The 27,005-nt window shown below is 41.9% G+C and overlaps 1 protein-coding gene across 4 annotated transcripts in view; it reads left to right on the top strand.

Moving 5' to 3' along the window:
* Positions 1-27,005, top strand: part of Dlg5 (MAGUK family member discs large 5) — a 170,935-nt gene that overhangs the window by 76,018 nt on the left and 67,912 nt on the right. For all 4 annotated transcript variants that reach the window (XM_075697693.1, XM_075697685.1, XM_075697701.1 and 1 more), the window contains 4 exons: positions 1,862-2,042; positions 22,723-22,894; positions 24,034-24,136; positions 26,473-26,686. In XM_075697693.1, coding sequence (XP_075553808.1) covers positions 1,862-2,042; positions 22,723-22,894; positions 24,034-24,136; positions 26,473-26,686 — 670 coding nt within the window. The remainder of the gene's footprint in view (positions 1-1,861; positions 2,043-22,722; positions 22,895-24,033; positions 24,137-26,472; positions 26,687-27,005) is intronic.

The raw sequence follows: 27,005 nt of genomic DNA, 5'->3' as shown, positions 1-27,005 counted from the left end.
GATGCCAAGAGCATGAAGACCACTCAGAAGTTCATTTAATAGCTATTGCTACTTTAAAAAAAAATTTACTTGTTTGTTTGCATACAGCCAGCATTCACATAATAAATGGCTCTCTAATATTTGCTGTGTCATAGCTTCTTGCAAGTACAGTCCTCGTAGAGGGCTAGAACTAGCTGCACTCATAGCTATATGGCTGAACTGCATGGTTGGTTGGTTTTGCGCAATACATTTACTATGAAATTAAGCAAGCGTAAATTACATTGATTGTTAATCAGACACAAGTGATCATTTTCTCTGGTGAGGGTAAATGCTTAGCAGTCGTAGCAGTGCTGTGCTAGCAGTGCTGTGCTGAATGGGGCATTTATGCAACGATCTCACCCTGCATCATCTTGCACTGAAATTTGATTTTAGCCGGTAATTGCATCAAATGTTCAGGCAAGAAAAAAAAAACATTAAAAGTAAAACATTGTGGGGCTCGTTTCCCAGCCATTACTAAAAGCATCTAGCCTTAAATGCACTTTAAACCTGATGTTTGGAATAACAGCTATGGGAACTTGTATTCAATGTCTGCATGTAAGTTTTTTATTATTATTATGATAAGAATTTATTCCAGCATTAGGAACCATAGAATTATTCAACAATGTATGTCCCTCCATTGTTCATAGTACTCTTCCAACATTTCGGAAGGTCTCTGGTGCTGCAGCTGAAGAATTTTGCTGGTTCTGCTAAAGTAAATTATGGAGCTCTTCTCTTTGTTAAGAGCTCTTTTGGGAATGTACTTGACAGAATATGAAGCAGATGGTAGTCCTAAGGAGAGACATCTACTGAATAGGCTGGATGGGGAGACTTTCCCAGTTCAAGTTGTGGGTAGTTTATTTCATCATGTCCGCAACCTGGGGTTTTACACTTTCATGTTAAAGAATGACACCATGCTGCCGATATTGTCATTTCTAATCAGTGGCTTTCCCTGCACTGTGGAGTTGCTCACATTGCAGCAAAGCATTACCAAAGTGTGATGGATTGCCAGAACACTCTGGAGAGTTCTAGACGTTGAATTTTCGATGAGTACAAATTTGCATGTTATTGTCTCAGTAGTGTCATCCTTCCTGTTTACCGTGCATATCTGTCTTATAGCCTCTGCTATGGAAGATCCCCTTTCCACTCATACAGCCAAAGGTGTTACATATACTCCTTCTTGTCTCACAATGCTCCCTGTTTTCAACTTAGAGATGTTGATCTATGCTATCGCAACTAACCCGGAAAAAAAAAGAAAGAAAGAAAGCAGCACAGAATAACATTAATTTCTGCACCAACTTGATATCTCTTGACTAAATGCCTTAATTGTAACATTGTAGCAGTAGTGTTGCAACTTAATTCATCCAAAAGCATTTGAGTGACAGCATTTAATTAATGTTACTTGCACAGTGACATCTACAAATTTTCGCACAGAAATGGAAAGTAGCCAGCTGGTTCCCTTTTGGAGAACTATGTTAAAATTCTGCAAGTGTACTTCAGTGCATTTATGAATGTTGTTGTCAAACATCAAAGGGCCTGTATTGCAGGCAAGGAAGGAAACTAGACATAAAGTTGGCAGTTTAAGTATTTTTCATTGCCTTGATTTCTATTGGAGCAAAATTGCAGTGTCCATGTCTTAGCTCCACTTTCTTTTCTTAACCCACTGTAGAGCTGTCTCCAAACATTTCATACATCCTGCACAAAGTAATAAATCTTTATTAGCTTATTTAAAACAGCAGTTCTATGAATAATATACTTGTTGAGCCAACTTGTTTCAGGATAAGCATGGCTACTACACTATGCCATAATCCTTGGTGATATTACATACTAACTTGGGACTTTCCAGAGTATCGGGAAGTAGCTTCTGACAACATCAGCACAAGTGAAGAGAATTCACCTGTGGACACACCTGCTGCTTCACCCAAGATGCGTCATTCCAAACGATCTGACCTGATTCGTATTTCAAATGATGATGTCCCCAGTTCAGCTACATCCACCCTGACGCGACAGAAACAGTCTTGTGTCAGGTGAGCATTCATTCAAAGGGCATCATGGCCCATATTTTCTTCTTCAGTTTTATGCATTTCTGTCAGAGATGGCAGAATTGAAAGGCTTGGGTGAAAATTTTTTATTCAGATGTACAGTCAGTACCTGCTCTTTAGACTAAGGCATTTTGTCTACTGTTCGTACAGTCAGTCACATACTGATTTTTCAGATGACGTATGATATATCGCTCATTTTATAAGGCACGATCCATGTTACCTTGTTGCAAATGTTAATGCTGCGAGCAAAATTTCCCTTGCATCCTCACTTTGGTTGCAGAGTCCACTACTTCTTGGCTTTGCAAAAGCTGCACCTAATGATGGAAAGTGGATGCTTTTACTATTTTAAGCTCAATCTCTAAGTAATTTTGATAAGTGAATGTGACTTGAGTTGAACACTGTGTGATGTAGTAGGTTTGAATCAGGTTACAGTACATTTTCTTGTTCCACCTACTACAAATTATTTCTAACAAAAAACTGTCTCTTATGCCTGTTATGCTTTTAGTTTTTGTTGTGAGCTATCTTGCTTGAGATCTTTGCCCTGAATTACTGTCAACACTGCTTTGAAATCCACCTTGAAATTTATGTACATAACTGTGAGAAAATTTTACTACATGTAAGTTCTTTTTATCCAGCTCCATGTAGACTAGATTTGATGTGATGTATTCGCATGCCAAAACACTTATCATAACGAATGAAAGTAAATTCTTTATTAAAAAGTATAAGCATATGGTGTTTTTGAAAATAAATTAATATGGTGTATGGAAAATTAGAGTAATAATAGTGCAATTCCAATGAGTGTTAGTGTGACCTCTGAGCAAGTGCTTACCCAAGGCCAGGAGATACTTCAGGAAAAGTTGAAGAAGAAGGAAGGTATAGGGGGGCAGTTGCTGAAGTCTCCACTGAAATTTGAAATTTGGACAGGTTGGAGATGTCAACCAGCTGGAGCAAGCATGTGGAATATAAACAGTGTTTCTGTCTTCTTCCAGGGTGTTATTTGTCACCTGAGTCATTTGTTTTGGCAGTTGATCTAGCACAAGCAGGCACCAAGTGTCATCCAGCTTCTCATCCCAGACCTTCATTAACCAATTCTTAAACAAGTAGAAGGCATATGATCAGAACTTTATGATAGTGTGATGCCATGTAGCTTCCAAATTTGAGTTACCCTATGTCGTGGCTACGTCATGATAGTTTGAACTATTCATTTCTTGAGGAAAGTCATAGACCTCTAGACCCTAGAAAACACTGACAAGCCTCAAAGTGCTGTTAATAATTTAATATAACAGCTCTTCTAGAGTAACTATTGCGTGACATCATGACACGGCATGTGGGAGCAGAAGCCATGTTTTAACACTCACTCCGGCTCGCTCGGCCACCTCGTATGCTGCTACTCACTGTGAGGGTCGACGTAGCAGCATGGAGGACAACCGAGCCAGCCGGAGTGAGTGTCAATACTTTGCAATGTCCTGCTGCCTCATGACAACATACTTTGTCGTGATGTCACGACTCACTATCCTCCTGGGAAACGAAACCGAAACTGACTGTAGAAAAGCTATTATATTAAATTATTTTCAGCGCTCTGAGGCTTGTCACTATATTTTGGGGGGTTTAGGGGTCCAGGATCTTTATCTAATGTAAAAAAAATGAACAGTTCAAAATATTATGTCAGTATCCCTTTAAGGCTTCAGTATCCTTCCTGTTGTAACAATTGATGTAAGCGAAGGCTTACACAAAAGGATGTAAACAGGTTTAGTCAACCAACATGCACCACATAAAAAAAAAAAAGAAATATCCAAAAACAAACAAAGGAAAAGAAAGCATCAGTGCTGATGAAATCAGCTGCAGTTTAGCAGCCCTGTTACAGAAGCACCAGTATATTTGTATTTTGCGTAGCAAGTTATTCTATTAGCTCTTTTAAATAATTTTCCAAGAATAAAAAAATCACTAAAATCGAAACATTGAGTTTATAACTTGTTAAAGGGACCCTGAAACGATTTTGACGATTTTGTAAAAACGTACTGAGTCGTTCGAGTAGGGCCTTCTGATCATTAAGTGACGCATTGAAGTCCTCCACATAAAATGCATAATTTATTATAAGGCTTTAAATATGTGCATCGCTACCAATTGCAGCGGTGCCCCTTCCCTGAGTTTTCAGCCACCCCCTCACAATTGACGTAGCTAGCCAAATTGACGTCAGTTTGCCAAACTATCCTATTGGCTACCCAGATTGGATCTTCCATAATTTTTCCAACTTTATTGTGAACAAATGTTGTTCGTAATAGTTGGAATGCTGGTTAATTTTTTTTTTCCATAAAGAAAGGTAACAGAAAGAAAATACATGACAATTTATCACTACACTAAAGCACTTCCGGCACAAGTGTCGTCAGCTTGTGTTACAATGTTCTTCATGTCGATGCGAGCTGTGCGGTCAGTGTTGATCTCGAGCTTTTTTTTTTTTGCGAGCACCATGGATCGCCGTTGTTACATTGTGGGCTGCAAGTCTAATGATCGGCAACATGTCAAGCTGTGACATTGTGTCCCTCTGCAAGGCAACGTGCGAGCAGAGTGGCTGCAGCGCATCGGGCTGTCAGTATCCTATAGGCCCAGCATCTACATGTTTGGGGCCATCACTTCACGCTGGAGGATTACTACCACTATAGTGATTACTAATGCAGTTTCGTGTCTGTGATTGGGTAAATGTAAGTGCAAGTGAGCTGGTCATTTTACCGATGAGCAGAAGTACAAACATGAATGGCCTGCACAGTGCAGTCACCTGGTGCCACAGAGCTCAACCAGACAAACACAGAGCTAACATAGCGGTAACCAATTATGTTCTACTTTGCTGCTCGTGTAAATTTCCGGCAGGGGTGTAATCATGAACATGTTGTCTTCTTAAATGTTTAAAATACTTTGCACTTGGTTTCAGCAATATTAGTTCAGTGTTTGGCTGGTTAAGCTCTGTGCTACAAGATAGTTGCACCGTGCAGGCCGCTCATGTTTAAGTTAAAGGCCTTTAATCACAGCTCACCTACGGTTACCGGAATACCAGACATACTCGGTTCTGTGACAGAAGGCTCGCAATGCACTCTGCTTGAATTGCTCTCGCTGGAGATCGACGGCCATGTGGTTAGCGGAGAGGTTGGAGAGGCTTTGCGTGCTGGCCCCAAGAAAACCGGAAGTAGACGACATGACGCTAAATCATGACGCTGAGCCAGTTAAGGCAGAGCTTAGCCCAGATCACTCAGCGAATGAACTAAGGAGGAAGAGCTTGGCTAGGGAGGAGGGCAACTTGTAATTGTCCGTAGCTTTCTTAATATGAGACACTTCACTTAAATTGTGGCGTGAATGTTTTACTATAGCTGTATCCTACGAGTCTACAAAATTTCTCCAAACCATTTCAGGGACCCTTTAACTCGGCAGTTGCATGAGAGTATTTATGCATCTCATATGTTCTTGAGTTGGAATTGGCCTTAAGCTAACATTTTATTGAAAGTTCTGTGTGTGTTCAAAGTGTCATTTAGTCATTGTCACTCATATTCAGACCACTGATGATAACGACATAATTTGCAACCCATTTGAAAAAGCATTGAATGCAAACATTACTGTTCTGATATTTATTTTTACATCTATGTTTATCTTGTTCCTAGGCCTAGTACTAATAGTGTTGTGTGAGTGTAGCACAGTCAGTAACACTCTTGACAAGGGAGTTCAAAAAGGAATGACCCATAATTCAGAAAGCCTGTTGGTGATATAAGGTTGGAATGGAGGGCAGCTGAGTGGAACCTCATCCATTGGTCCTCAACTGACAGTAAGAGGCAGCTTCAGCTTAAGCCATAGGAAGGAGGATCCTACAGCTGAACCTCCAAATGACAAACACAGATTTAGCAAATTATCTGATATAATGAAATAAATCAAATTGTTTCTTGCTGATATCAGCGTGCAATGAATATATGCTTATAATGAATATTGGATATAATGAAGGCAGTTTCATGTCAGATGCAGCTTCGGTGTGATGAGGTTTGACTTTAATACAGTTGATTTTTGCAAAAGACAGTCAACGTGCAAAATTATTTTTACCATTGGTTTGTGTTGGCCTGAATTAAAAAAGAAAAGGTACGCCGAATTTTGGGAAAACAAAAACTGAAAATGCTGAACCTTACCTATGTTCTAACATATTGTTGCTAACCTCCGCAACAGCTATTTAATTATTTATTTGCTAAATTTAAAACACCATTTCTCGGTGAGATTCACTATGCCTTTGTCTTAGGTTACTGTAAATTGTCGTGGTAAAATGCTAGGTAGTGATGTGTTCATGGTTGGTTCTTTCACATGGAGGTTGACTAAGCTGATGGCACACTATTCTTTCAGCAACCACATTTTTACTGTTGTGAATGGTTCATGGTTAGGCTTTATTTCTTTTGCATATAAATGTAGAAAATGTAGTGCAGCTGCCTGATTTTGTTGTATTGAGCAGGCGTAGCAACACACTGTGAGTGTGATCTTCATGCAGATGATTGCGTGTGTTTATGTGTGTGTTTGGTGCTCATGTATGGAGGTCACGGTAAGAGTGGTTGGCCAGAAGTGGCCTCATATCGGCAGTGCAGACTCAGTGCAACAGATGTAGCAATACAGCTGGCTGCTTCGCATGCCATCTCAAGATGGCCTGAATCACTTTCCATCAACTTCCATTGCATGTCTGGTGCCATCACAGGTGGTGGCTATAATACGCTAGCAATTTTAAAAGTGGGTAAAAAGATATTCTGTCCAGAATGATCTATATAAGTTACCAGTCTATGTGAAGCTATGACCCTGCTCATTGCTGTACAGTCGAATCCACTTATAACGACACCAGTTTTAACAATATATTGGTTATAACGATGAAAAGCTGCTGCACCGTCAACTTTTGTATGTTTTCTATGGGGAAATCCCGCTTACAATAACGTCCCCATGCCGCATTATCGGTTATAACGATGAAGTCTCACTGCTGGGTGTCCATGCCGAGGCTTGCGTGCATCTCTCCATGAGAGATGCACGCAAGCCTCGCTCGCATCTCTCTCATCGCCTTTCCACCCCTCCAAACACGAATGGGCTGCGCCCATAGCTCTGCGCCGCACCACTCTCTAAAACACGAATGGACCGCACCAACTGCACTGACAACACTGCCAGCGCTGTGGCGCTGCTCCCGAATTGTGTGCACGGCCCTCACAGTTGGTTCTTTATTCTATTGTCCTCATTGTGCGCAATTCTGCTAACGGATTAAGTCGCTAGTACTTTTCTTTGTTCGTTGCGTCGAAGTCGTTCCTGGCCACATTGTTTCTTAGCCTTGCTTGACTTGCCACTGAAACGGAAAATGGCTGATCCGCTCGCTGATCATCAGCAGTGCACAATGTTGCCGGTGAAAAGAAAGCGTACTGCTATAGATTTTGAAACGAAGTGCTTCTAACCAATGAGGTGATCCTTGCGAACGTGCTTGCATTGGATAGTGACAGTGACGGCCACGACAGCAGCGCTGATGCAGTAGGGCAGACTGCCTCAGCATTGTCCCCGCAGAAGGTCCTGTAGTTGATTCAGTCCTTCGTGGGCTTGTTTTCACGAGGGGCCTTCCGCTTCACTACGTGGAGCACCTGGATGCCTTGGAGAAGGATGTCGGCAATCTTCGCGTAAAGCAAGCAAGGCTGACGGACATGCGGTTTTCTTGTGCAAGCCAGTGGGAAGCACGTGGCGAGATGCTTGTAGCGATCTTGCTCCAGCATTTCTTCTAGATTTATCAAGCTGAGGTGCTGCCGCGGTAACCTTCGTGCATTGTTTAAAAGGCGCCTTTTGGGGCCACCAAAGCGATGCCTCGGCGGAGCTCACGTCACTGGCCGCCCGTGACCCTTTTTTTCAGTTGTTATAGCAGTGCCATTCTTCTACGCCGACAGCCACGGCTTGATAACAACACACGATCAGAGCACACAGGAAGCAGAGTTAAACAGTTAAACGAGTCAACTCAATCACAAGTTGGATGGAGGAAGGTGGTGCGGAGAACTGGCCTCACGCCATTATAGTTTTTTCAGAACAGCTGCCCCGGTGATAACAATTATCGGTTATAACAGTGGAATTTTCTTGTCACTTGAATATTGTTGTAAGTGGGTTCGACTGTATTTCAGCACTCTCATTTGGATGAGTAGTGGTAGGGGATACCGAGAATGGACGAACCAGATGCGCAAAACGTGTTAAATCATAATTTGCAACGAAGCTTTCTACTAAGACAGTGGCTGCATGTAAAGCTAGTGCACACTGTTGTGAGTTAAAGCTTTTCAGAAAAGCAGAGCACAGAAGCATAGACATTATGCTACATGAACAATGCCTCTCTGTCAAAGAAACACAATGTTGATTCCATTGACCCCTATATATGGGGCACTTCAAATGGGAAGAACCAAAAATCTATATGAGTTGTTTCTTTGGTTGGTCAGTCATATCTGGAGGCAGGAACATAATATAGAATGAAGATAATAAAGGTATACTAAAGAGAAAACTTATGTGGCCTGTATTAGTGAATGACCCTTTTATAATGTACCAAAAAAAAAAAAACACTTGCCGTGAGAGGAGGCTTGGTAACCCAGGAAAGACTCAAAAGGCAAAAGGCGGGAGGCGCAACTGCCTTGAAGTGTTCGCACCAGCTTGCCGTGACGTAATGAATTATGATGGTGTCCACTCAGGCTTAGTTAATTTCTTACTAGTAAAGATGAACCATATTGTATTCTAAAAGTGCAAAAGATGGAACTTAGTAAGTTTCAAGGGCATGTATTGAGGCACAATGGCCCAAATATGAAATAATGTTTTGAAATCTGTCACATCACACTGATGTACCAGCACTAGCATTTCTCTGTAAAATTCAAGAGTGCACCACATTGTTTGTGGCATTCATTGTACATAGCATCGTCATCAGCTTGGGAATGGTTTCAGAATTAACGTAACTACATGTGTTGACACTGCCAGAGCAGTTTTGCCCTACTGTCATCACATTATTGCATGTCAACTAGTATCTCCAAGGACAGTGTCAAGTATACATGAAATAAATTATTATGCCTCTATTGAGCAGTCATACGTAACTGCACTTTTTTTCTATCCATATGCAAGCTAGCTGGCATTTGGTCCCCATCCTGACCAGATGACCTGCATATGATAGCTTAACTCTTAAGTGTCTCTTAGGAGGGTCTTAAAGGTCTCTTAGGAGAAGCTCATACTACAGGTTCTACAACATTGAAATTATGTCTGTGCTCCTTTAATTCATAAATAGCTCTACCAATAAATGTGGCCTAAGGCGGGAGTACCCAGAACGCGTCGTACCAAAGCGCAAACGCTCATCCCCCTTTCACTTTTTTATCATCACCTCGGAAGCAGCACAGTGGTACTCGCCTAAAGAAGTTGGCCATTTGTACAACTCTCTCTGGCATGCGGGCGCATCTTTTGCTTCTTGCGCACAACACACCAAATCTTGGAATCATGCTGAAAACATGGAAAGTCAAATGGAAAGGAGCGAAAGACATGGGGCATGCTTGTGCTTGTTAACACTGATAGGCACCAAAGAACTCTCACTCACTGGAAGGAAGCCTTATGGGTTGATAAGATGCCACCTATGTCTGCCGGGGTTAGTAAGATATGCATTGGCGATGTGGTCACTCAGTCATGCCGTGAATGCTCAAGTGCTCGAGTGCTTCTATGAGCTGCAATTATAAGAGAACAGCACACTTGTGAATTCACAATATCATTATTTGGTGAAAGTGTTTGTTTACAAAACATTTTTATACAAATGGTGGCTTTAATTATTCGAAGAACACCTGCTGCATGAAATGCAACCATCTCTAGCGAAATGCGAATGGAGTTGCAGGTCTGCTACTCCACCGGCTTCACGTGGCCTCTGCTGGCACGCAGCACTTAGAAATCCCTCTAGCATGCTCCAGAGTAGCCTGAGCATGGCACAGAAATAGAATGGAAAAAAATTTGAATTGCACCTTAGCGTTTGATTGCAATTTGAGTTTGTGTTCAGTTATATTATTTCTGCGATAGCAGCAGTCGGGGACAGGAATTTCACATGAAATAACCATCTCACACCTTCGTGCATTCAAACACCAAAAGCTTTTCTCCATTTAAATGTCTGCTGCTGTGATGGGACCCAAAAGTCAGTTATCATTTAGTTAGAATTATGGGAGTTGGAATTATAGGAACTTCAGTGTACATCTCATAAACACTAGAAACTGGAAGACAGCAGCTTTTTTGCACCCTCTGAAGACAGTGCTATGACAGCTGTAAGGTAGATGTTTAAAACATGGTAGACGTTAACCCCCCCCCCCCCCCCCCCAAAGAAGGACTAGTGTAAAAATTGCTCTCATTTAGTTCATTGAGCTGTTCAGATATGGGGTGTTCTCCAAAAAGCTACTCCAAATTGTAAATGTTCTTTTCCATCTGTTAACCTGTTCAAAATTCAAAACATTCTGCTCCAAAACCAAGATTTTTCTGCTACAGAAATTCCTCCAAAAGCTGTTCCAGCAATCCCATTCATGAAAGAGCTTTTGTTCTTTAAGCAGTGAACTTTTTTCACGCACACTCTCAATGTTGAAGCTTTAAACTCATTCCTAAGACCACTTGGATGCACAACCAAGTATCAGAAAGCCTATTTTTGGTTAAATTCGTGCATTTTATCTGAGTGCCATCGAAATTCAACACATGTAAGGTGAAATGGAGCTGGTGTTAATATACCTGCTACAAATTGCTATGTCAAGACTCTCGTTGCCATCCCTACTCGTTTAAAGGGGCCCTGAAGCATTTTTTGAACACAATAAGAAAACGTTGCCGATTTATGGACACGGCTCCTGTAAACATGTGAGCCAAATATTATTACTCTGCATGGAGCAGGGAATTTACAATTTTGTGTCAGAAACGGTGAAAAATCACTTGCTGTCTCCTTTTCGATGTGGTAATGCAGCTACGTCATAAGCAGTCAAGCCCACCAGCAGTTCTTGGATGATTTCGTGGTCATGAGAATATTCTCAGTAATACTGTAATTGCCAATTTTTAATTATATACATGAAAAATACATGTCTGCAATCTCAAAAAGACATAAAAGCGTATTTATTCTTTGCACTTACGTTCTACACACACAAGTTGCGTGTAGCTGCACCTGCTGCCCATAGCCTCCAAGGTCACATCGGTGTGCAGCGTTGTATAGATACCTTTCATCGGTGGGTCAGCTGGACAAATGCGTGCACTGATTGCCCTCTGTAAGTGATGTAGCTCCAGGCACCTGAGTGCCCATCTTGCATCGAGCGAGTGGCGCAAACAGCTGAACCAGAAATAGCCGAAGCAGGGGAAGTAGTCTTGCCCCCTTGCCATCCCCCCTGTGCAGCTTCCAGTGCACTAGTGGAGACGAAAGGAGAGAGAAATCCATGCATAACTACTGTAGGATTCTCACATCCATGCTCTTGGGACAAAGGAACGACAACACAGTAGTGCAAGCAATTACAAGGGCATTTATTGCATCTTTCATAGATCAATGCCTGCTAGCTGAGTTGCTATCCCCAAAACATGCCGATGGGCGTGCGACAAACCTAGGAAGTCCGACTCACCGCGACGGGATAGCTTGCGAATATGTTCGCCCCATGCTGGATCCCAACGCCTGGTCGTTCGCGCGTACGGTCACGCGAACGGTGGCGCGTTCGAACGAGGCCTCGCGAGACGTTCTCGCAGAAGCATGGATCGGCGCACTCGTGGAACGTCCGTGCAGCTTGCCTGATATCGAACCAAAGAGGAAGCGCCTTCACCTTTCCGCGCCCAAGTAACCCCGCCGTGAGGCGGCGTTAGCAGCGCAACACTGGCGCTATCTCTCGTACTGCGTTTCAACCACACCGACCGCCGCGGGCCCCAGGCCACGCGGCGAAGCCGGATTACAGGAGACGGGAGCTATGCGGGAAAACAACGTATCAGGGGACGCGTGAGGGTCGCGCATCCCCACACTACCTTTAACTCAGGTTATACTTGAAGGATTAGAAAAAGTTTTGTAAGCACATTCTTGAGGCGAAGTCCTTTAATCGTGAGGCTATTCTTTAATTACCGAGTACACTGAAATATAGGTTGGCCCGATATATAGGTTGACCCCTCACCTTGACTTGGCCAGATAACGACTCACAATGTTCTAAGGACTGCTATGCAAGACGAGGGGTGACTTTAGCTGTTCTTTTTTGGGAAAAAGTCTCAACCTATATTTCTGCCAGTGTTTTGGGGCCCCTTTAAATGAGAGATAGAACTGTTAACAAATAGACGCAGCCAAGCATAGCTCTTGCTAAATAAGGTGTGGCACCAGCACTCTTGCTTTTAGTTATTACTGAGAAATGACAGTAAAAATCATGTTTATTTCTATATGGCAATATACTATATATTTTATATGGCAAAAGCGGGGAGTGGTTACAAAGCAATAGCATTGAAAAAAAAAGTGCAGTGACTTGTGCTAATAGCATGAAGGTACTCCTGATTATACAATGTTGGCTAATGTTTCACGATAAAGTTGGTAATCGGTGACAGCTATGACATTAGGGGTTCTTAGAACACAATTACAGCAGTTATTTGCATAACTTCGTTGAATATTCACAAAAAGAGCTTTGTTGAGTGCACATACTTTGTTTGCCTGTCACGGTCCACTGTAGCTGGCATACAAGGTAACTTGTGCACCACCAGAACAGTGCTACCATCTGTTCGCATGCTCTCTTTCTTTGTGTGTGTGTGTATATATGTAATCTTGTGTTTAGTTCTGCTCTGCTTATTTCTTGTGTAAGTAACTGTGATGCACATGCTGTACTTTTCTTTTTGTGGTGAAGGTTGTCAACATACCTGACTAATATTTGGAAAGCATAGCATTGTCTTTCGTCTTGCCACATATTAATTTTAGTGATTCCATGTTTACAATTACAACATCATTTCTTCAGTCCTTTCGGTTGCTGTGACTGCTTCCCGTACTCGAAATTTTACTTTTTGTGTTCTATGTTTGCTTATTTTTTACATATTTTAAGGGGAGACATGGGCTCTAAAACCAATGTTGTTAATTTTAGTGTGAACTGGATGATATTTAACAGTATTATTCAGTTTTTTCTGCTGACTGCAAATATCTAATTAGATTTTGTATATCTGCATTAGAACAAATGATGCAATGTTTTTAATACAGAAATTCAGTCACTTTCTTACGGGACTTTTCAAAAACTTTGTCAAAAGCAAAAACAAAGTATATGGCCAGAACGCCAGAGAATAGCTCTAGCCGGTGATGCTATTTTTATTGTTCTCAGTGCACTTGTAATGCAAAAAGAAAAACAGATGTAAACATAATTGCAATATTTTTGCTAATTTTCATGTCATGCATTAACATTATTCCAGAAGTAGGAGGCTGCAGCTAGTTAGCACAGCTACGGCTATTGGAGAGAGAAAAAAAACAACTGCTGTCAGCAGTGCATGCTATTGGTGTTCACTCACATTCCTGTGCCAGATCAGTGACTCACCTAGCACAGTAGGAAATTAGAACAGTGTACCTGTAAGGTATTTTCTATGTTGAGCATGGCATCACTGAAAAATTGGTGCATGTTGTCTATGTTCAATGTTTTGATTGCTGTCAGTCATGTAGCATTGTTTACGTTTGCCAGAAAAGAAAAATGAGCTCACAAACAATCTTTTTCTAGTCTGTGGAGATGTATTGGCACTAGCTTTTGAAGACATTATTCTAACCCTGGCAAGTGCAGATTCCTTTGTGTGCTCGTCTGTGTTTTGGTCTGTTGGGTCTTGTTTTGGATTCATGTTACATCCAGTACCTTTGTGACGATTGTGTGGCATAGCAAGCACTGTGCAGTGCATCACACTAGGAGTTCTAATGTGTGCCTTCGCTGTATCAACCTTAGGCAACTTATTCACAACGGCAGATACCTTGATGGATAAAAAAAACCTCATGGAACACCAGTATATTAGGAACCTAGTGAATGTATGCGCATGACCAAAAGTTAAACCATGCCAGCCACTTGCAGCACAATTTTGTGCACTAATTTGTATTTTTTGTGTTTTGTATGCATTGAGCTTTCTTTCTTCTTTTTTTGACACTGCTTTTGTTTACTAAGCTTCTTGTCGGACATGTTGAATATTGTTTGTTTTGTGAGCGTCAGCCAATCTGCTTCAATGCTGGCATTTCGTCATTGCTACTTAGCACTAAGAAAAGTGATTGGTCTGCAGCTGTACTTGATGTTCACATTTTTTTATTACTTATCGCAGCTCTCGCTATCAAGATTAGTACAGTTGAAACCCGCGATAACGAAATCTCGCAACAACGAAACATTTTCGTATCCCCGGCGAATGACCATAGGATTCGATGCATTTCGTACCTCCTGGCAACGAAGTATTGCTGTAATGCAATCTCATATCAACAAAATTTGCTGGAACATAACTCCGCTTATTACCTACTCGCGTAAGGCTAGCAGGCTCCAAAATGGGCTCAAATGTGATTGTTTTGTACTAAAATTGCTTAGAATACCCCCACATTACACTTGTGGGGGCGCCGCCACTTTTGTTCATAAAAACAACCAAGCGCCAGAAGCGATCAGTGCGCTGGAAACATGGCATGGCCGCCATCTTATTTGTTTATCACCCATTTGAAGTGGCACGCTTGTTGCTACCGACATGTGACGACAGTTTTTGCACGCCTATTAGGTGAGATCGTAGATCATTGTTCGAAACACGCGTTTAGTTTGCGTTTCCCATGGCTAATGACTCAGCGAAGCCTAGGCCAATTGCGTGAAGTGGAACTGAATGCAAACTGAACTGGCGTTTCAAACAACAATTGCCGATCTCGTCAGTGCACTGCACAATGTGCACCTTGGTGAGAAAAATGCAGCAAAAACAAGGAAATCCAAATTCCGCTGACATGGAGTTGTTTATGGCGCTTAAGATGGCGGTCGCAGCATATGGAGTGTCACGCATCGAGCCATGATTGACTGATTGTCCGGGAATAGGCATCCCTTGCTTCAAGAATGCTGGTTTTGGTGCCACCCAACAGGCATCGCATGCAGATTCGGTGCCGGACGTAGATTTGTGCGAAAGGGCCGTCATCTCGATCGTTTGCCTTCAGGTGCATGAGATACGATCACTTTTGTTCTCGGCACTGGACGCGTCGGTGCCTGTGGGCAACAGCATGTGCTGGAGAAATGCTGCTGCATGCGCTGTTGCTCTGCGTCTGGTGCCGAGTTACGCAAAATCTCGCAAAAGTGATCGCACCTCCGATAGCAATTGACCGAGAATACTGTGCCATGGCACTACTGCCACTGCTGGTCGACTCATGCGGCGCACTTCGTACTGTCGACAATGCGGTTTTCTATCCTCGAGCAAAGCTTTTCAAAGTATGCTAACGGAATTTTGACAGTAAATCTTTTTTCTGCGATGCATTACCTATCTGTGCTGTCTCTTTTCGCAACAACGACATTCTTGCGAAAGCTCATTTTTTTCACGTTCCCTGCCGATTTCGTTATTGCAAGGTTGAACTGTATATCTGTTTTTCTTACAGGGTAATCTACCAATCTAGACTGACTCAGTTTTTGTGTTTATAGTCCCTATAATCAGCTAGTAGACATTGCTGCTTTAGTAGGCCTGAAGCTGATGCATACCGTAAAATTCCAAGCAAGTGCCCCCCACTCAAGCAAATCGAAATTACTGGCAAAATGTGTGTCGGGGGGGGGGGGGGGAGGGGGGGTGCTATCCCGGAATGACACCAAAATTCAAGATGGCGACGACAAAATTTTCCCTCCTGGTGTTAACAGCGCAAAACGTAGACGGAGACATAATACAAGAAGATGACACGACAAGCGCTGGTTGAAGTGCTCGTGGCGCTTCAACCACGGTGCTTCAATCCTGGTATTTATAGCTGTAAACACCAGGATAGAAAACCAACAAGCCCAAGCTGCTGTTCTAGCAAAATTTTCCCGACAGAAAAAAAAATGCAGTGAGCATGGATTTAAAATTTTATTGAACATGAGCTTTATGAAGCCAAAGATTTGTTAGTGCTGTTCATCACCTTCAAAACCATTGAAAGACTCCTCCGAGTCACTCACAAAAAAATTTTTGCAGCATTCCGGTTGAAGTCTATGGTCAAAGTTTTAGCTTCACTAATGAGGGTTCCGATACAAGTCAAGCTCAGCTGCAGTGCATGGCTACCAACGGCGAAGAGTGAACTGCGACTCAGCGATGCTTGCATTGCAGCTGGCAGTGCCGCAAATAACAGCATGTTTTCTTCTTTGTGTGAAATTATTGTGAGGAGAGGGTAAAGCGGCAACAACGGTAACAAAGCATTGCTGCTTGGGAGCTTCGGCAGTTTGTTCTGACGCACCGTCTGGTACAGATTCGAAGTGAATCAGAAAAGGCCTAGCGACGATATCGGTGGCTAGCGATCAGCGGTGGTGAGGCTGCCGGGACACCAGAGCTTAGCTGCGACCACTCGTCTGTTACTGAGTGGCCACATCGCTTTGCCACAGGGAGATCCTCTGTACTTTGTGACAGGCAGATCTCGCCGTTTGCCAGCAAGACCACCGTTGGCTGGCAGTCCATGAAATGCAAATGGCATGCGGCGAGTTGAGCTAACGAGGACAGGGCTACAAAAGAAAAAAAAAAAAAGCCAAAGAAATTTTTTTCCGTGAACTGGATGCAAGCTCAATTCACATGATTGCGAAGGCAAGGCTGAAATGCGGTTACAAACCAATGAGCAGCGACATCAATCACGCCCGTGCTACTGAAGCGCCACTACATCTCACAGGGCAAAATACTAGTTAATGAAAATTATGCATCGAATACGTCATCAATGAAAACATTTGAAAAAGTACAGACTATGTAATTAGAATAAAAAAATGTCAAGTCACAGGCTGTTTTCTTCCATCTATGCATAATTAGGAGTACTAAACTGTGCAGACATGCTTAAGTTCGCTCGTGGTGATGTGTGCTGAGATATGATGAGATTGTATTGCAGTGTCTAGCACTGTAATGTCATCAAAACTATGCTTAGCCATAAAAGGTAATGGCAATATATATGGTATAACCTTATAAAATTTGATCAGTAACTTTATTTTGTAACTGCCTTTTCACTAACTATTAAGTTTTTGTATGTATTCAGTTATATAGAAAACGCTACAGGTGGGCACCTGTGCGGTGTTAGTGAGGATTCAAGTGTGCTTTTGTGAATTATTTCAATGTAATATTAACTTAACACCAAAATAACAGATGTGTGTTGGTACTACGAACACATGCATATGGTACTTAGTTCAAAATCTGGGTGAACCCAATCCTATGAATTCATGGAAAACTCTCAAGGCTCACCAGTGTAATGCATGCCGTTATAGAATGAGATATATATATACAGATAGGTGTATCCAGGTTACATTATGACGCGATGTTGCAGCGAATATTCTCACTTGCGCTTAATCTGTACTGTATCCACAAGCTGCCATTGCAGGACATATGGGCTTCCATGGCACCTTCGCTACCATGTGTACATATACCTTGCTGGATGTGGCAGGCTAGTGTTGCCTAGGTGTGGTGTGTGATAAGGGTGTGGAGGGGGGAGGGGGGGGGAGGCTCTCCTGTAACGGTGGGGAAATTCGAACTTAGCACTAAAGTTGGGGGAATGGGCTCTTGCACAGATGGAGGTACTTGCTTGGAATTTTACAGTCGAGTTTTGAACTATATGCATAAGGGAGTTTTGCAACATAATAGGACTGGTGGCTGACATTGTGGGAAAAATACAGCAACCTGTTATCTTAGCTTGATAGTATCTCAAAATACTTGCAACGCAGATGGCAAGTGAGAGACAGTGCTATTGCTGTAACAGTCACAATCAATTGCCTCCCCTCCTTGTCCCTTGGAAGCATAAAACATGTTTGTAATTGCTCCTGCCCATCACTCTGCTGTAAATGACTGAAGTTCTTAGACCATTCGGGTCACAAAAATTCCTTGATACAGAGTTGTTTGTGACTCTTTAAAATCTGAAATAATAATTGTGCATTCATAACGTGTTTAGTCGGCATAGCTAGCTAGCGCAGGATTGCAGAACTCTTGAAATACTTCTTAATAGATACTGATGGGCTAGTTAGTGAGCCATGATATTCAAGCAGTGCATTTAAATCTGACACGTTCATGCCCACATGAAGAAAGGACATACACAGGCGCTGGACTGCAACTACTGCTTTATTGCTCAAAGCCCACCTTTCGTAGTGTCGTTGGAGAAGCGCTAGTACTCTGACGGCAGTGAGGCATGAACAAAACTCTGAGTAAAAAACAAAAAACAGAGATTACATTTTTTGGATTCACACTCTAGCAATAATCAGTCCAAGAAAGTGGCACACTTTGTCAGAGAATAATACCGAGGGGCAACTGATACACCTGTCTTTTCATTCGTCAATTTATATTGCTTCAAGAATTTCCTTGTTTGTTTTTTGTGTTCCCTGCACACAACTTCCGTTTCTTTCAGATGGGTTTGCAACCACAATCCCTGCAATGAAAGGCTAAATTACTTGAATCTTTAGCCGTGTGGTGATAATTGTGCTCAGTTAGCTTCGTATTCAAACACCTGCCCATCTGCCCAATGTATACCTTGTTGCAGGACAGTGGGATTTGTCCTGTCAGAGGGATCTGTCCTGTCAGAGGGACAGAGTATACGTCTTGTTCACATGACGAAATAGCATGCCTAACTTTCGTACCGTGTGGTCTATTAAATTTATAGAAATAGATGTGTTGGGGGGGGGGGGGGGGGGGCACTTGCACATTGTAGCATATATGGCCTGCACTTAACGCATATGCTCTGACTTTTTTGTATGCAATGTTAATTGCACGACCAGACGTGATATTAAAGTCTGCTAGTTCATAGTACTGTTTTCCAGTGTCAAGCACCGGTCCTTGCTTTGTCAGAGATTTGAGAGGAGGGTCAGTTTATGTTGATTGCTGTAATGGAATGCATGGTTCTAACTCTGTGACTGTAGGTTGCCTCTCCTTGTTGACTTTCTAATAGGAATGAGCAGTATATTAATTGTACTTTAATTTGCCATTTTACAAGAGCCGACTTAGGTGCTGCGCCTTCATTTTTATTTATTTATATGTTTCTGGACAGATGCCAACAAAGATTGTTTATTGAAAAAGGTTCTTACAAGAAACTATGACAAGCACTGAATTCAAGACACCAGTCAGTGGAATGTTGTCATTTAGTACCTTTTTTTTTTTAGTTAGTCGCTTGCGAAATAACTGATGCTGGGTTCTGAGGCAGCTGCTCCATTTTTATAAGGTGCAGCTGTTTTTATCCTCGCCGCCGAGACATCTACATTTATTTTGTACTGTCAGCAATTTTGTGGGATCCTTTGCAGCCTTCTCACTATTGAACTTCTCTTTTTCTCTCTTATTGATAATCCAAACCTGTCAACTTTTTTGAGGAACTTCCATTTGATTTTCATCAAGGTGAGCGGGTGCTTGCTCATTGCTCTATGCCTGCTTACATTTAATTTCATTTGATTTTCTTTTATTGTTTGTTTTTCTTAGCTGTTTATAAACAGTTGTCATATTTATCTATATTGCTTCTTTTGGTGTCTTTTTTCCCGCGTGACAGCCCCATTTTGTAAGGGCTTTCGATTGCACAGCTAATGGGGACAGCTGGCAATACAGTAACTTCAGCTGATATTTTTTTTCGTTACTCTGGTCAGTAGGCATTAGGATGCCATCTTTTAGCCTCGATACTGGTGGCTCGCAAGGACATGGTGGTTGTAACTCGATGTTAATGTTGTATATTTGCAGTTTCACGAGTTTTTACTATGGTGAAGACATTAATAACTTGACGGTGTTACTTATTACTGAATTTAGGACGGACTTTTTTATTGGTAAGCATTTATGACCTGCTGAACTGGAATGCTTTGTTCTAGTGCTTGTGTAGCTATAAAATTCATTGAGCTTGCTGCTTGCATTCTCTCGGGAATCCTTTTTGGGATTAATTCATTGTATTTCTCTTGTCCTGTCTATTATTTTCTCATTGTGTTCTTGATTTGGCCTTACTTTCACTTGTTGCTGCCTCAAACTGATACAGTTGCCTGTTGTTTTTAGATTGCTTTTTAGTTTGGATGTGCCATGGAAACAGTCGTGTGACTTGTGTCAAGTGATGTGGTGTGACAGTTGCAGCAGTTTTCCTTTGCTCTCTGTTTGCATCTGTCTGGCCTTTACTTTTATGCTGTTGGTCCTTGTATGATGACAATTTTCAGTGCTGCGTTTCTTAACCCTTATGCTCTTCACCATATTGCATTGTGCACATTGACTTGGTGTTCATTAGGAGGCATCTAGTTTTCATTCTGGCATTATAATGAATATTTCTGGTTGTGAAAAAACAGGTTAACAATTTACAAAGGGGTTCATTAAATCACCCTATTTCTCGATGTAAGAAACATATATGTATTGCTTTAGATTTGCAAAATACAGGTGTGTAATAAAATCCTAAGTTGGGGGATTTCTTGCTGTAAAACTGGGCAATGAAATCACAAGAGAGACCCAGTAAGCATGACAGAGAATGAATAATGTCTACTCGGGTGCTTCTTTTTTTATATATAAAGCTCTGCATGATTGTACTGTTTAGATCATAAAGGCATGTAGTTTTCATTCATAGGAACAAACTTGTGCATGATACCATGTGGTGTAGGTAGTATTCTTTCAAAATGGGAACAATAATGTGAGTACTCTGCTTGTGAGCTGTATTTTAGTCATATATCTCCATTGACTAAAAGGAAACAAAGTGCAGTAGAAGGAATGAAAGAACAAGGTTGCGCACTACAAGGCACTCACTATCAACTGTCATTGTTTCACAATTACTCTAGCTCCCTGTGGTGCTCCATGCTGTGGTTGAAAGGTGAAAGTGATGCCAAGAAATTAGGTTGTTAGGCACCTGTGGTACCACATATTGTGCAAAGCAGAGTGTCATTTAGGGTAGATACATAAAGCATTCCACATAATTTAAAGGAAACGGGAAAAGATTAGGCACCCACATTGCCCTTTCTGCTCCAGAATGACCTTCAAAGCTTTGTAAATCTATGATTGCACACTGGAAAGGTGTTCGTGTATGCACAAAACAGCACCATATAGCCTTTGTGACCTGTTTAGTGCAAGTAGTAAGTGCAGTACCTCCTGCCTGGGGTACGACCTGCATAGGTTATGCAGGCAGATGCCTGAATGAAGTATTCAAACAATATTATACAAGTAAATTCTGGTCATATTGCCACACATGTAGGAATTGTGGATAACGACAGCTCATTGAAAAATGTTGAGTGTTTTGCTGAAGTAAGGCTCGGTGACATGGGAGTAATAGGAGCCAGTGAGACCAAAATACTAGGTGATTAACATGCCCTCACTGTCTTTGCATGCAAAGGATGTGCTTCTCTATCACCAATATCACTTATGCAAGCTGGTTGAATGCGCCTTGCCCATGGACACAATTATGTGACCTTGTCTTCTTTTTAGTGTCCCGTTCTCATCTGCTGTTTGACCTATTACATATATGTTCTGTCATAGCAAACATTAAGCAACATTTAAAAGTTGATAGTCTGTCCTGAGCACACTTGTTTTTTCACCGTGCCTACTGCACTGCATACCCAGGCATGTATGTAGCATTAATTACGTCTTCTCTCAGGCATTATGGCTGGGTTACTTGTTCCCTGTGCCAATTAATCACTTTAAGCCAGTAGAAAAAGAAATGTAAAGGAAGCAGACCTTGCACTCTTTTTCATTTTTTGTGTATCATCACAAAGTACAGGTGCCGTGTTGTGTCTACATGTGTTGTCTCCAGGTCCTGTCTTTCATGTTCTTGTTATGCAACCAGTGTCATTTTAGTCTCTTGGTGAGCAGTAGGGTTCATTTTTTTCTCCATGTACCATGCTGTGGTGTATGCTTGCCCTTCTTTCTATGCCATCCTATTGTTTTGTTCATCTAAGGTAGAGGTGGAGGTGCAAATGCTGTGCCCTGATATCAGGATATCGGGGCAAATAGTTTGGTGCCTGTCGATATCTTTGTGTTGATTTTGAGCAAATTGAAGGACTCTGAGTAGTTGAGTACTAGTTCTATCGACAAGCATTGGCTATTTCTTGCAAACATCTTTTTTAGGACTTTCAGACTGACTCCAACCAAATTTGGTTGGAGTCAGTCTGAAAGTCCTAATCAATTTCCCAACCAGACAGGCAATTCTGTCGAAATGTTTAGCTTCGAACATATTTTTTAAATGATAAGGTTACTATATTGAACTTTATTGTTGTCATTCTCATATGTTACTGTTGACAGTGAAGTATGATAGAGAACTTGCTTTGTGCGAATTACTCTAATAGGGACTTTGTCAATTTGTTAGCATGAGGATGAAATTAATAGGTTGAATTTCAAGCACTGAAAATAGTGTAATATTTTTTTTTCTGTATTAATCTTGCTTCTTTTGTGCAATAGCCCTAAAAATATTAGCACATTTCTATTGTTATTTGATTGCTTGGAAAAACAGCAAGTTGTATGCATCTGTTCTTTGTTTTTCATAACTGCTTACTAACTTATTTCTTGCCATCAACTTCTCTGCTCTTGTACCTGTCCTGGAATTCTGCCTGCATTCCTGGCTCAGCGCAAAGAGTTCCAGAGCAGAGCCCCGAATTGTCCTTCTGAGGAAGGCCAGCCCGAGTCTCGGCATTACGCTCCTTGGTGGCAATGCAGTCGGCATCTTTGTCCACTCGGTGCAAGAAGACTCCCCAGCCAGTGGTCCAGGAGGCCTGCTGCCAGGCGACCAGATATTAGAAGTAAGTTGCTACATGATGAAATGAACAGCCTTACTTACAGCATGTTTGAAGTATGGTAGAGTTTTTGTGTGTCACGTCAACTTCGGTTGTCTGCTCACTTCTTTTTCTTATAGATATTGGAAGTTGAAATAGCAGTAGCACATGTTGTTGCCTTGCCACTTATTCATTGAACTTTTCAGCAAAGCAGTAAGTAGTGTCATAAAGTACAGACACTTCATTAAAGTTTTGACATCCATTGTCGTAGCACTAGGCAAGCACATTCTGACGATGCTCCAGCGCATGCAGCTTGCACTAATGTATGCCATTGTTAAAGGTGTTGCTAGCATATCCACTGAGCTAAGAAACACTTCTAAAATTTAAATTTGGGGGACACAGACTAATTTTTCAGTGATAGAGGCACATTTAGATGTGAGTGATGCAGGTTGCAGTGCGATTTTACGTAATGTGTATCTGAATCTAACTTGCATTTTTTTGTATAGTAGTTTATTGTTGGGTTTGTCATAGCCAGTCTGTCATAATAATATTCTAGCAAAGCTCTCAGTCTACAGAAGTAGAGTGTACTGAAGTGAAAGGAGTGTTTTCATTAAATCTGACAATGTATATTTTTGTTCGTGATAAATAAACTGAGGTTGTTTAATCAGAATATGAAAAAAAAAAATAACAGCAGAGGCTATTTTTTTTTAAGGGGCAATACTTGTTTCATCTTTGGTGTTTTGCGACAGCAGGGCCTGAAATATAAAATATTTGTGAGGCTTAGTCTTAGCAAATGCTATATAATTGGTAGTGCTTTATGAGTTTATACACAAAAGTGCTGTTGCCAAATTTCGCGCTATGATTTTTGGAGGTATATTGGTGTCGAATAACTCTAGCTTGATAGATAGAAATGAGTGATTGTGATCATGTAGTGGTTAGAAAAAATTCTGTTTAGAGGAGCTCGTATGGCACACGTGCTGCCTTAAATGTTTACCCCCCCCCCCCCCCCTCCTCTTCTTTTTTTTCTTTCCGGGATGAGTAGCGAAGAAGTACTGGTGCAAGTCGCAGGTTCTTTAGTCCAACTGTAGAGCATTTCTGTTCTGCTTGTAATACATAAATGTCTTGTCTGGCACTCTTGTTTCTTTTCTTTTTTTTTTTTTTTGCAGTACAATGGCACTGATCTAAGAAATGCTACTGCAGAAGAAGCTGCCTATGAGCTTGCCAGCAACACTGAGAATGTTCATATCGTTGCACAATACAATCCTGAGCGTAAGTAATGCTACGTTTACTCCTTCTAGTAAGTCCTAGGTGCTGAGAGTGAAAGGGTTTAATGGAGATACTTCCACAAATTGGCACATTTGCCGTTTAAGTAATCACATGCTTATTAGCCTATATAGCTTGGGCATATTAATCTGTTGATTATCAAGGTAAACAATAGCCTGCTGAGAATTTGGTCATAATTATATTGACACATGTAAAATGAATTGGGCCAGGTTTACATTTTCCATAGAGTTTGAGACAGCTAAGCAAATCTTTAATAATTTAAACCTAGATATAACGAAGTCAGTAAAATTGGCAATTTGCTTCATTATATCGAAATTTCGTTCTATTAAAATTTGACCTTTTATACAAACAAATACAGTTGCCGATCAATTTTCCTTACACAGAAAGTGGCCGCAGAATTTTCCGAATTATCGGGCAATCGAAAAAAGCAAATTGAAAGAGAAAGCAATTCATTTTGATTAATTTGGGAGTCGGCGACGAATGATACGATTTCATGCCACATACGTCGACGATATCGTCTCGGCGGTACGAATTAAGTGAAGTCAACCACGCATTCGCGTGCACTCCGCCCCCACAGCTAATAACGTCGCCTGCAGTGGGACGACACCGTCAGGAAAAGCGCCAGTAGCGGGGAGCGAATGCTTCGTCTTCCTTGCTCCGACGGGTCACCGAAACTCAACATTACGTAGCCTCCAATACTAAACGCGTGGTACCCGTCGTGGTTGCTTAGTGGCTATGATGTTGGACTGCTAAGCACAAGTATGCGGGATCGAATCCTGGCCACGGCAACTGCATTTTAATGGGGATGAAATGCGAAAACACCTGTGTACTTGGATTTAAGCGCATGTTAAGGAACCCCAGGGGGTTCATATTTCCGGAGTCCCCCCCACTACAGAGTGCCTCATAATCAGATCATGGTTTTGGCACGTAAAACCCCATAATTGTTTTTAATGCGTGGTAAGACAGCTTACATGTTGCCACACCGTCTCAGTACGGCCACTTTTTGCGCATGCGGCAGATTACTTCTAAAGCAGGGTGTGTGGCTGCGTATGTGCTCAGCGGCAGCGCTTACAGCTATACGCAGCCATGGCCCATATGCGTGCCAACTTACCCCCCACCCCCTTGCGTGCGCTTGATCGTGTTACCGTGAGCTCACTCCACTCCCCCTCCTTCCCTTTGCTGGCACGGCAGAAGGCAACACTCGTGAAGCCACCATCTTTCTTCTCTCACCCTCGCACACTTTCACTTGCACCTAAAGTACACAGTGTGTTGGGCGCAATAGGATCTTATCGCAGTTGGACTTTACACATAACATGATCCGGCTTCACTTCGGTGGTCGCTCTTGTCACGCGTTCTTTCATCCATTTTCATTTCCATTAATTTATCACTTCTTTAATCCAATTAGTAAGTACAAGTAAGTAGGCTTCTTATGATATAATTGGTTGGTTTGGTGCATGGAGGGCGATTTGAGAAGTGCGTTTGCAAACAGCCACTTGTAGTTTAATAATTTGACCATCTGGGTCTGTCGAAATTTCCATTTATTGTCTCGGCATTCCTGTGTGGCGGCAGTGAAATTTTGTTATACATTGAAATGGTATACAAACACACTTCATTATATTGAGGTTCTATATACAGGGTGTTTTATTGACAAGAAGTAAGGAAAAGTCAAATACTTCGTTATGTTGAGGTTTCACTATATAGGCATCAAAGAACCCTTAATTCTTGCGAACTGCTAGCTTATACATGAGCATCTTATGATTTGGCTGCAACTCAGTGAGGCAGGGAATCATATTCTATGAAAAAGTTTTAAACAATCGCCAGCGGAAAGCGGGTGTGAACTGTGTATGACAGGGGCTTTGGGAGACTTGTTGGTTCTGCGGTGAGCACAACTGGCTAGTGTTCACGACAATTACATACCACGTGCGGCAACTTGTAGACATTAAAGAGCGTGTAGGTCAGAGACCATCGAATTCGTCCATGACCACTCACTTCGCCATGTGTCTCAGCCATTGTGTGCCATAATTGGCAAAATTCATGAGTATAGTGTGTTGTGGAATTTCTATGTGTATTCCTCTTAGACAAAGATTTTACATTTTTCATTACTAATAGTGCAAACCACACGCGCTTTCTTTACATAACGTGATCATGTTCTCACCTATTGATTATTGCAAATAATGCTCAAGATTGCCTAGATTTCCACTTCCATCTAGGTGTGCATAGATAAGTGTCTGCATGTTTTCAAAAAGTAAGTGTCAGAGCCATCTTGGAGATATACAGGAGCAACTCTGCCCATGATGTGACCAACGCGTGGTGACCTGCAGGGTTTGCCGAGATTCAGGAACAGCCTGGTGACTCCTTCTATGTGAAAGCCCTGTTTGACCGGGCCTCAATAGATGGCTCGCTGGCCTTTCACAAGGACGACATTCTGTATGTGGACAATACTATGTACAAAGGGGTGCCTGGCCAATGGCGAGCGTGGATCCTCGATCAGGATGGGCAGAAGCTGAAGTGTGGCTTCATCCCGAGCAAGTACAAGTAAGCTACTTTGTCCATTCCCCATCTCCTTTAAATTAATGTCGAACCTCGTTCATTCGAACACACCTAATTCGAACATTCGGTTTATTCGAACTGATGCTGTGGTCCCGTCAAAGTTATGTGTATCCTAAGGGCGAAAAAGCTCGGTTATACAAATACGCAAAAACTTGAGACAGTTAATTAGAACATACTGTGCTCAGACAATGCTCTCAGCAATGCGCCACAGCATGCGGCGGTGCCTCCGACCAGCATTCCTCTAAACCCACCATAGAGGAAGAGCTTAGGAGAGACTCCTCAACGCCGCGCGCGAAGAAACAAA

The sequence above is a fragment of the Dermacentor variabilis genome, chromosome 1 (assembly GCF_050947875.1).
Source record: "Dermacentor variabilis isolate Ectoservices chromosome 1, ASM5094787v1, whole genome shotgun sequence".
Classification (NCBI taxonomy): domain Eukaryota; kingdom Metazoa; phylum Arthropoda; class Arachnida; order Ixodida; family Ixodidae; genus Dermacentor; species Dermacentor variabilis.
This window is presented reverse-complemented; position numbering and strand designations above follow the sequence as displayed.